At 34.0% G+C, this 12,222-nt stretch overlaps 1 protein-coding gene across 13 annotated transcripts in view; it reads left to right on the top strand.

Moving 5' to 3' along the window:
* Positions 1-12,222, top strand: part of SLC4A10 (solute carrier family 4 member 10) — a 329,775-nt gene that overhangs the window by 160,400 nt on the left and 157,153 nt on the right. For all 13 annotated transcript variants that reach the window (XM_017342639.4, XM_070069865.2, XM_051848038.3 and 10 more), the window contains 1 exon segment: positions 1,524-1,670. In XM_017342639.4, coding sequence (XP_017198128.1) covers positions 1,524-1,670 — 147 coding nt within the window.

Here is a 12,222-nt window from a genome sequence, read left to right as displayed (position 1 = left end):
GGTTAGCCATTTCCAGGTCAACTCTTGCCTTTGACACCATTTTACTGTCAGTCATTGCTGTTCTTAAACCCTGTGTGAGGACAGCATTAAGTAAAAGTAGAGAGATGTGAGAACACCTGGCTGTTCAGGGGTGAGGGAACATACACTGGCTTTTAGCATGTGAACCTGAGTAAATTGTCCTGCCTGTTGTACAAGGCCTTATCACAAAAATTGAAATAGGCAGAGTTCAGATATTGTTTGGAGCATTTAAATATTCAGACAATTTACTTAAAATGTATATTAAAATAGAATATTAAAGTTATATCCTGTAGACAACAGAGAGCAATAAATGAATTCAAAGCAAAGAAATAATACGGGAAGATTCGTTTATTTTTTTTTTTCAAAAAAGACATCATAATTCAGAATAAGTTTCAAATGTAGTAAGATTGGGACTAGGGGAATGAAAACATTAAGGAGACTTACCATAGTCTGGTAGCAGACAATAAGGTCCAAACTATAATATCAGTAGTGATATTGAAGAGTGAATAGTTTTAAGAGATGCTAAGGAGTTGGGAGCCATTGTAAATTGAATAGAATTTGAGATGACTGGGTAGATGGTGCATTTGCTGACATAGACGATATATAGCTGATACTTAGAGGCAAAGGATTAGTTTCATGGACTTACTGAGTTTGACATGCCTTCCCCAGAGGGATGCCCAGAGGGGAAGGATGTCCAGCTGAGTATGTCTAGTAGGTGGACAGAGATGTAGATTAGCAGTCCAAGATAGTTTCTGGCAACAAAACATAGCTATCAGAACCTGTAAGATATGTAAGTAGTAGTAGTAGTAGCAGTAGTAGTAGTAGTGGAAGTAGTAGTAGTAATAGCAGCAGCAGCAACTGTGGTAGTTGAAATCATGAAGCTGAGAAGAGAGTCCCTGCGGGTCTCCAGCATTGAATGGGTAAACAGAAGAAAAATCGGCAAAGGAAAAATATGAAAAAAAAAAAAAAAGAGGAAGAGGGCCAAGAGAAAATAATGTGGTATAAAAGTGGTGTCAATGTCTACAGCCAGAAACAGTGCAATTGAAAAAGCTCCCTGGGATTTGGCATTATTAGGGACCTTGGTGAAATCTTTTTTGTTAGAAATAGTTTTTCACATACACTAAATGTGAAGGCAAGTGAACTGGTATGGTAACACAGTTGAGGACAGAACTTTTTTTTTTTTTTTAACAAGAAGCATATGATTAAAGTATGGGGAATAGACAAAGATTATTAAGACAATAAATAAATGATTACCAAATATATAACCAAATAACTGCATTGTAAGTGTTTATAATATCATGTGCATTTAGTGTTATAAACCCAAATTGTGATAGTCTTCATTAGGTATGCCAAAAGTGCAGTTCAACACTCCAAGCTTTACCTATCATAAACACTTGAAGATGATTTGGTGGATTGACTTTGAGTTTCCATTTTCATGCAAATCATCATCCTCTGTGCCTTGGAATAGTTTAGACTCTGATTTGTGCATTTATTTCCTAATGAAGGTCATCGAACACTATTTATTGGAGTTCATGTGCCCCTGGGAGGAAGAAAAAGCCATCGACGTCACAGGCATCGTGGTCATAAACACAGAAAGAGAGACAGAGAAAAAGACTCAGGATTAGAGGATGGAAGGGAGTCACCTTCATTCGGTAAGGATCTTTCTTCTTGTTTTTTTTTTTTTATTAATTTATTACTGTAATATACTTGTTTTTACAATCCATAATTTGCAGTAATGTTTCATAAAATAGTTTATACTTATATAAAGCACATTGGGCAGACTGGGGAGAAGTAGGAGAGAGAAAGTTTGTTCTTTGTTTTTCTCTTGTGTATCTGCTTTGTCAAGGTGAAAATGAATTTAGATTTATGATACAGGAAGCAAAGTGATGGAGTAAAGCTTAGTTTTTAAACTCTGGATAATTTATACAAGTTATAGTTATTGGTCTAAGATATTTAAAATTCCAGTGGAAAATGCCTTTTTAAAGTTCCCATTTACACTAATGCCAGTGCTGCCTGAATTTCAATCTTAGTACATTCTACTATTTTGAATGTTCTTATTTCTAAAGTATATATTGAATACCAAAAGTGGATTATTGTAGTTATTGCCCATTCCTGAATGCCATGAGAGTCCATGTATATGACATAGCCTGGAACCTGGCTTTCAATGCCTTAAACTTCTCATTACCAGTGACCTTCTCTGTCACTGCACTTAGCTCACTTCCTCACCCATGGCTCCTCCATCTTTGAAGGCACTAATTCAGTCACCTTGCTCTCTCACTATAGCTTCTCTCCTTCTTGCCTGTTTGTCCAACTGCTTAACCTCTCTAATCTTGTTGTCCCTAGTTATGTCATTTTCCCCTTATCTTATTCAGATTTAATAGCCTGTAACTTTAGTAATACTTTTGCTAGTATGCTAAATGCCTTAAATGCCCTGTTTTAGTTTTATGTATACCTTTGCCTGCTCTTTTAAAACCATACTTAATGTTAAGGTTCTCCCATATACCTACTTTTCCTGGCTTCCCTAAACCAACATATTGGGTTAAAAATAGTGATTTAACAGGTTTAATTGTAACCATTATAAGTTCATGTCTCAAGCAAACCTTCAACACTTCCTCCCAATTTTCTTGCATTTATTTTGGTTTTTGAAATACTTATTTTTCAACCTTCTTCACAGTTCTCCATCATCATTATTCAGTATATTACCTTGCTTTCTAGTTTAGAGGGAAATACATTATTAGAAAAAATTTCCATCTTATTAAACATATTGACCTGTATGCCCCCATCTGCCACTATATCCCTTATTATATTTACAGAAAAGAGAGTTTTTCCCCATTATGTTTATTTATTTGCTCTTACCATTTAAGAAGACTTACACAATTTATGGTTGAATTGACCTTGTCAGTTGGATTTTCCTCATCGCTTTTAAATATGATAATCTTTTTTAAACAGATACTCAACCACCCTCAAAACTACATTCCTCTTTTGGCAGTTCAGAGATGAAATAAGTTAATTGCATGTAAAATTTGGTATAAGAATTTTACATTAAATATGCTAAAATATTGGTTTATTGTGTATCTTCACTAAGTGTTGCAAAGAGGTGTATGGTCTTTGATTTTTTTTTTCATTTTTTTAGGCTATGTCTTTTTTTCTTTTTAATTTGACAGATAGAGTTATAGACAGTGAGAAAGACAGAGAGAAAGGTCTTCCTTTCATTGGTTCACTCCCCAAATGGTTGCTTCGGCTGGCACTGTGCCGATCCGAAGCCAGGAGCCAGGTGCTTCTTCCTGGTCTCCCATGTGGGTGCCGGGGCCCAAGCAGTTGGGCCATCCTCTACTGCCCTCCCAGGCCACAGCAGAGAACTGGACTGGAAGAGGAGTAACTGGGGCTAGAACCTGGTGCCCACATGGGATGCTGGCACCACAGGCAGAGGATTAACCAAATGAGCCATGGCGCTGGCCCCTAGGCTATGTCTTTTAAGCCTGAATATGTTTGGATAATTTTCTCTGTCCCATAATTAAGAAAAAAGTTCATAGGATAAGGCTAATGGAAGGTGTGTTAAAAAACATTCTCAGTCTACACAAACTCATATATTTTTTTTTACTTGGGGAGTATTGTCCTGTTATAGGCAGTTCTGTTCCATTTGCTTTGTTGTCCTCTTCATGAATATTAATCATATGAGTTATCTGCATATTGGATTTCTGATGTTCTTCTGTGGTTTGAAAGGCAGTCTCTCATATTATCATTTAACTATCTGTTAATGTTGATTTTTGCATTTTCTTGAATTTCTTTCTTATCTCCTATTTTCTTACATTTATTTCTGTCCTTTACTAATATCTTTTTGCTTTTCTGATGGATAGTCAAAGTTTTTAGATCCTATTGAGGATCCCTAGGTTTTTATTGGCATTTTCTTTTTGTGCTGAAGTAGGTAATTTACAGAGCTATGGTCATCCTATTGTAGTATATTTATAAAATCCTATTTTTTTCTTTTTAAACTAGACATAAGTGTATTCATGTTATATCATTCCAGCTATGTGCAAAGATTGCTTTGAGAAGCTGCTACTGGTATGCTCCTTTGTTTAGTTACAGGCATTAAACTTCTCTAAATGCTGCATACAAAGATACTTAAAAATGTTAGTGGAAAATGGAATTAAAAGATGTTTATTTTGTGTAAAAATATTTTCAATCCATGAAATCCATATTATGAAAAAAGTTTCTGTGAACATGTTTGAGGATCATTTGAATGCATGGATTTCAAAGTTGTTTTACCACAAAATAAACTCATTTTTAAATTCCATTTTCCACAAACCTTTTGAAGTACCCTCCTGCTTCTACCAGGAGTAGATGTTTGCTGGTAGGGAAAGTGAAAAGAAAAGTTGTCTGGATGTCCTGTACTCATATGTTAGAAGAGTGGTTGTCACTGAGTCAGTGAGCCAACATTAGAGGATGGGCCAAATGGCTCCCACAACTTCTGGTGTTTTACATTTTTTGAGGTAGGGTTGGGAGTGTAATGAAGAGACAACTGGGTAGACTTATTTCTTTCAAGCTCCATCTGCTTATAGTTAGTCAAAACTCCCTCTTAGATTCCAGGAATGGATTAAGATTTAATGGTAGTTTCATCATCTAACATTTGAAAAATATATTCATATAATCTCAGAAGTATTAATAAACAAATTAAAATAAGATATATATATATATATATATCACCATTTGCTTCTTCCCTCTGCTCTGTCTTCTTTTTTTCCCCATAGCTGGATGCATTATGTCAGTTTTTCTATGATAGTGGTTATCAATATTGACTGTGCTCAAGAGTTCTAAAAACAGTGATACTCAAGCTCTATGCATGGGTGTTTTTACAAAAGTACCCTCAGTTGATTCTACTGTGCAGCTAAGGTCAAGAAACTTAGCTACTCAAAGTGTGGCCCATGAACCAGAAATATTGGCATCACATTTGAGCGTGGTGAAAATGCAGAATCTTGAATCAGAGTCTGTATACTAACAGTATTCTTAGGTAACTTGTATACTTGTTAAAATTTGACAAGTAGTCATTGGAAACTTTGTCAAACCATGTTGCATATTAAAATACTTTGAGGAGCTCTTAAAAATTACTGGTTCTGGGTCCCACCCTCAAAGACTTCTTTAGTTAATCCTGGGTGTTTTCCTAAAATGTACCTCAGGTGATTTAACATCCAAGTAGGATCAAGAGCCATTGATCCGAAGAAGCTTCTGCCTCTTCATTTGCTGAGACTTGGAAACAGGTCAGGTGGCCCAGATTCTCTCTCTAATGTGTCAGCCACTATTTTTGGATGCCAACTACTTCCTTTCCTCCCTCACCATCTGAGTATCTTTATTGACATTTAGAACTAAGATCTGTGTTTTTTTTTTTTCAGGGACAAATGTCTGCCACCCTAGTGATCTCTAAGTAGTAGAACTTCCTAGATTTTACTTAAAATATTTTTCCTTAAGAACTAATCTGTCTTTATCTGTGTTCCATGGACAGTTCAGTTGTCTTGATAATCAAGTAGTCACATTCTGAGACTGCAACTATGTCTTAAACACCACCCCACTTGATTTGTTTCTTGATATTCTACATAGAGAGGATATATGGGATTTCTATGCTGAAAGCGTCAAAGAAAAATTTCTGGCCACTTAAATATTAATTTTACTAGGAAGGATCATAAATAAAATTTTACAAAGGAATTCCTACAAATTTTTAAGAATTCAGCTGTCAGAGATAGGATAGAAGGAAATTCAAAGAAGCCTCAGTTTTCTCTGCTGGGGATCTGGAAATTTTAGGTGGTAGATTCAAGTTTGGATCTGTGAAGACATGGATTAATTTGGGTCCAAATCTCTGCAGAAAGCATCAATTTACAAAAAAGACTTTTGAGGAAATGTTTCAATTTTGTCACTCTTCAAAAGTTTTGTTGCACACAAAGACATCAGCAGAGTCGTATTTTGTTATATGACCCAATCATATAATTCAGTGTTATTAGGAGCCTGACTATGCTAGCACTGAATTCACGTTAAAGAGTGGGTCTTTATTATAGCCCAAAGAGATTATGCTTATGTCACAGATTGCAATGACTGAGTCCAAAGACAGATCCAGCTTTCAGCTGAGTGTTAAAAGTGGTGGTGATGTTCTGACTTTAGGCAAAGCTCTTAATACCGTCAAGTGCGTTAAACCTACTTTTGCTATTGCATTTAATAAATACTCATTCAGTAGTTCACTTACAGAAGTGATCATCAGAAGGCTTCTAAAATTTTGCAATTATTTTTAACATCAAACCTTATTGACCCTCTATAATTTCAAAGTATGCTTTCAACTGAGAACAGGAATGAGCTCTTAAAAATGCAAGTTGAAGCATAAACTTGAAATTGGTGAAAATGTGAGGGAATCAGGGAAATTCAGAACACTTTAATGTTGATTTTTTTTCCTCAGCCTCCCAGCCAACAATATAAAAGGAAAGCTGATAGGATAATACCAATTATCATTAGCTGACCTGTAAGCAGTAGAATAAACAAAAAAGAGACTGTATTAAATGCTTGTTTAAAATATGATACACAAAGACACTGTGTAAATTAGTATAATTCTGGAACTATACAAAAATTTTCCAATATTAGTAACTTGTACAAATACTTCAACAGAAATTAAAAAATGTAGAAAATGTGACTTCAAAGAGCTATTTTTAAAAAATGTATTAATATTTTCATCAGAATTTTCTGTTTCATGTAAAATTAGATATAGAAAAAATACACCAAAAATATGCAAGTATTTGAATATGCAATGAAGATTTATAGTGAAAGCTAATCTTTTGTATAATTTTTTGACAATCTTGAACTCTGTTTGAAGTATTACAGTTGTTTAATGGATTTATATTTCACAAAGAATGTCAATTTTTCTATTATATTTCTCTGTTATATGCAATTGCATTTTCTTGTTTTAATTATAAGAGAAATACCTGGTGACTATAAAAAAATTCTTGCAAGCTGTAAGACACACATGAGTATAATATGTTGTCCTCAGTCATATTATCCTCCCTAGAGGAGCTAATTTGACATTTTAGTAGGCATTTTCTTCTAAAATGTTATGTGCATTTTTGAATAAAAATCCTTGACTTATGAATTTTTTAAAAATTTCACCCATTATATTTTCAGATCTTAGCATAATTTTAAATTGCTCTAAAACTTAATCCATACTGATGTAACTTGATTTTATTTATGTCTATGTTACTTTTCTGTAAGTAGATTTAACTTCTCAAAAGCATAATTGATTCTCCAACTTTAATATCACTCTTCAAAAACATCAACCTTTTCAAGACAATGTATATTGCATTTTGTGTCAACCAAATTTTCAGCATCAGGAATGTAAAACAGTGAGCCTGCATCACCATTTTGATCACTAGGAAAGAGTGGTCAAGAGGTAGTGAAGCCCTCATCTCAGAAGGGACAACACTAGTTTTGCATAGTGTTTTCTGTCTCCAGGATTATTAGCCACCAATGCTCCTCTATCCTAATCTTGTCAAAGTTGCCAATATTTGCTCTGGGAAGACAAAAATGCTGCAGTAGTGCAATGAAGTATTCCACACAGAACTCTTACATATTTTGGCTCCAGAAATTTCAGTGATTGGTCCTTTTCTTTTCCAGAAATTATCTTTAATGTCTATACAAAATAGATAATATTTAAATACAAGACAAAACAATTGGAAGTTTTTATCCCAAGTAAAATGTACAGATATGTATCAACTGTTTAAAATTCTAAAATCAAATGTCTTGAATATGAGAAATATATTAAATATTTTCAATTTTAATTATTCCTCCTTAAATATTCCATATCTCTGCTAGACAAAACAGGAACAAATTTATTTCTGCAAATTACCTTTCAAAACAAGGTATGTTTTAAAAGTCATCAATTATTTCTGCATCACAACATTTAAGCCATTTTAGTCATTATTCTGCCTTAACCATTGTTGTTAATTCAAGTGACCATACTGCTGGTTCTTTTTAGTAAGAAAGGTTGTGCTTCATAAAATTCCTATGTCCTGAGTTCACTGATTTCCACACCAACTGTATCATGTCCCTGGTCTGCAAACATCTCGTCTCTATTGCTTTTTTCACAAAAAAGAAAAAAATAGTCTCAGTCTACCCTCACCTTTCAGAAAACTATCTAGATGCTGCTTTTTTTTTTTCTTAAAGATTTACTTATTTGTTTGAAAATCAGTTACAGAGGGAGAAGGAGGGAGAGATCTTCTATCCACTGGTTCATTCTCCAGATGGCCAAAATGGCCAGCACTGAGCCAAGCCAAAGCCAGGATCCAAGAGCTTCATCTGGGTCTCCCATATGGGTAGCAGATACCCAAGCACTTGGGTCATCCTCCACTGCTTTTCACAGGCCGTTAGCATGGAGTTGGATCATAAGTGGAGCAGCCAGGACATGAACCAAGGCCCATATGGGAGGTTGGCCTCACAGGCTGCAGCTCTACCTGCTACACCACAGCACCTGCCCCAAGATGTTTCTTTAATAGCTTATGCCCTTGTTCTTAATGAACTGCAATTTTGTAGGTCACCTACTTGTCTTGCTATTTTTTCAGAGTTAGCACTTGGGTTTTCTGTACCTTGGTATCAGGGTACTCTTTAAAGTTTTTGCATCATCTCTGGTATCATGGGCACCTTTGTCTCACAGGCACATGTTTCCAGTGCTTCACATATTGCCGGCTGCAGACCTCTTCGATGAGATGTTTTTTGTTGGCTGACTGTTACTCCTTTAACTCCCAATTGTGTTATAATGTAAGAATATTGAGATGTGTCTCATTTTTTTTATTATAAGCTACCATTGTTCCCTAGTTTTAAAACACAGGCACATAAATGCACAACTCCTTGAATAACAAACAAAAGCTTTTATGTGAATGCTGCTTCAGCACCCTCATTCCTTCTGTGTTTACTCCCAGTCAGTATTCCCCCTTCTCCTTCAAAGAATCTCTGGCTTGTCTTCTCATGCCAATGTTTTATATGTTGTCAAAATTATTCAGGAGGCATTTCTTCTTCCATATTCTGTTTGTGCATTTGCCAATGTTTTTGAATTTAGCTGTAGTTTACTTATTTTAATTACTGATGTGCTTCGTTATGAATTCCATTAGTGATGGACATGGGGATAATATGTAGCTAGGAGCTATCATGAATAATGTTACTGTGAACATTCTTGAATATGTCTTTTGATGTCCATATGCGTTTTTCATATATAGGAATGAAACTATTGCTGAGCCATACAGTATTTATATTTTCAATATTAGTAGATAATGACAGTTTTCAAAAGTTAGGATATATATTTATGCTTCCACTAGCAAATCATGAGAGCTTAAGTTGTTTTACAACATTCCTAACATTTGATAATTTCATTCCTTTAATGTTAGCCATCTAATAAGGTGTGTAATGATGTTTCATCACTTTAATGTCTTGATTACCAACGAGGCTGAAAAATTTTGCATGTGGTTTTTTGATTATTTAGATATCTTCCTCTATGAAATGCATATCAAAGTTACATGCTTTTTTTAAAAAAAACATTTTTTCATTGGTTAGTAAAGGTTTTTCACATATTATGGATGTAAGTCCTTTATTGGTTTTCTGTATTCAAATATTTTCTTACAGTGTGATTGTTGTCTTTTGATATGTCTGCAAATTTCAGAAGAGGCTAATAAGTGGATGTCTGTTATTTTCTAGGCACATTTCTTCCATATTGTCATTATTTCCATTATATGTCTTAGCAAATATAAAAGCAGTCACTGATCTCTATCTACCGTACTCTTAGTACGGTTTCTATTACAACAAAATACTACAATATGATTTCAATGACTGTCATAAAAATAAATACCTATGAACGTAGGAGAAATATTTATACTAACTTAGAAAATTCTCTTCTTGTTAGCACTGCATAAGAAACAAGCATTGAATAACATATTTTGAACACTTATTGATTTGATACACAAGCTGAATTCTTCTTTAAGATGTTAAAAGGATGAGCATTAGATGAGTTTTGTGAATATAACCTAATGCTTATAAAACTTAATACTGATAAAATCATTTCTATTTTAAAGACTGAAAAGCCAGAAATAGGGAACCACGTGTTACTTTGAACCCAAATAAAATACATTTTGTTATAGTCCTACTTTAAATTATCATTCTCTGCACCACTGCTGTTATCACTGTCTTTTGAATACCTGACATCCTACCTCACACTTTCAAATCCTCTTTATTCATAACTGTGAGAGTGTTTTTTTTTCTCATAATCATTTTCTGACTAGTATTTTATGGGTGTGTAGTGAATAATCCTCATGCTTTATAAAGGTAAACACTTATTAAATTAAAGGCTTATTGTATACTGCAATTGAGTTTTGAGGGACTGGATGTGTGGTATTGTAGATACCCAGATTATCGATACTGAATAAAGTGAAATAATTCACTGGAAACAGGGGTGAGATAAAATGTTTCACAGACATGAGAAACAATACAAATGTTGAGGTGTGGCTGCTGTGAGATGTGACCTTTCGTAAGTGACCAATTAGCCAGGATAGGTTGTGAGACAGCACAAAATTGCTATGTCTGCCTGTAGCAAGTAAATCTAATGTAAGTATTTAATAGATTTTTAGAGTAACTCTAAAACCACAATTTATGTTGCTTTTTTATGACTATTATGATTTTTTCCTAGAACATGTAGCCACAGATGTAACAGATTGATTAGAACTATCTCATTTGATTCTGATGAGATCAGGTTGAACAAATAGTAGCTAACCATCACTCAAATGATATATTTTTAGGAAAATGACATTACCAAGTTTGTATTTCAGATAAACTGGATCATAAATGTATATGATTTCCTGTTGGTTTTCTTAAGTACATTTGACATTTATGGGAATTAATCAATATCATTTATGAAGACATTTATGTTTCATTCAAAATTAGCATCCTCTTTTGAAGAGGTAGTAAATCATGGACTTGAATATGAACCCAATTCTCACTCATTTTACTATAAAATCAACTTTGAAAAGTTGCTTAAATATTTGATAATAACACTAAATCTTATATTTCTAACATTTAAAAGGGAATCCTTACCAACTAGAGGCTGAAGCAAATGCAAATAAATGTGGTTTCTTTTTCCTTCTTGTGCTGTGATTTATATATAAATACATATATACATATATTCATGTATAAGATATAGTACTGCATATTGGTTGAAAAAAGTATAGCACTCAAAAACTGGAATGTACAATTTTTGAACATTCATTTTGTATTGCATTCAAGGCTAATTAGTAACAGTGACCTTTGACCAGGTTATCATGACACATGGAAGAGCTGTTCTGTGAAAACATCTGATCAATAAGTAAAATTAATAAATTTCTAAAAATATTCTTATAATATCATCAGTCAGCTACTGCGTTCATAAAATATAAAGGTTACCAACTCATTTATGGTTATAAAAATATGTTCATTTGTAAGACTTGTAACTGTTACATTGAATGATCACTACTTGTGAGGTTCTTTTCATAATATAACTCTTTCTGTCTTCCACCTTCACTTTTCGTTTTAGTGAGTTAATTGCTTTTTGGTTCTGGAATGAAAACTCATAGGTTTCCCAAACTTTTCTGGTCACTCTAAGTTAACTCAAGTCTTTTGATAAATAATTAGAATTTCCAGTCTCATATATTAGTAAAAACTTTGAAATTGGATGGCCATAAGACTTTTCCCCCCTCTTCTCTTCCTCAGACCCATTGTAAATGGGGGCTACACCACCCATAATCCACTACACATCTTGAACTTTCTTTTCCTTACTCCAAATAGTCCATCATATTCCCAACTCTAGTTGCAAATTCTTCCAGATTTGAAACATAGGGAATGAGAACTAATGGGGATGAAACCAGGAAGTTCTTACTTCACTGCTACTATTGGCAAACTAATGTCAATCTCTAGTATTATCAAGAAATTGAGAGTTTACTCATTCTCTCCTGGAGAGTCTCTCCCCTACACTCTCTTCTGCCTTTCTACTTATTTCTCTTTACTTCTTAAGTATTCAATTAGAGTGATAGATTCTCTGCTGAAATCTTCTCATTGATCTCTAGCAGCCTCTTAGAAAGGACCTAACATGACCCTATATTGCACATTCATTCATTATCATTCCTTTCTCTTGATCCCATATATAACTCATATGTGATTCACAGG

The sequence above is a fragment of the Oryctolagus cuniculus genome, chromosome 3 (genome assembly GCF_051225735.1).
Source record: "Oryctolagus cuniculus isolate XC-2025 breed Fujian yellow rabbit chromosome 3, ASM5122573v1, whole genome shotgun sequence".
Taxonomy (NCBI): domain Eukaryota; kingdom Metazoa; phylum Chordata; class Mammalia; order Lagomorpha; family Leporidae; genus Oryctolagus; species Oryctolagus cuniculus.
Note: the sequence above shows the minus strand (reverse complement) of the source record. Positions and strands in the feature narration are given on the sequence as shown.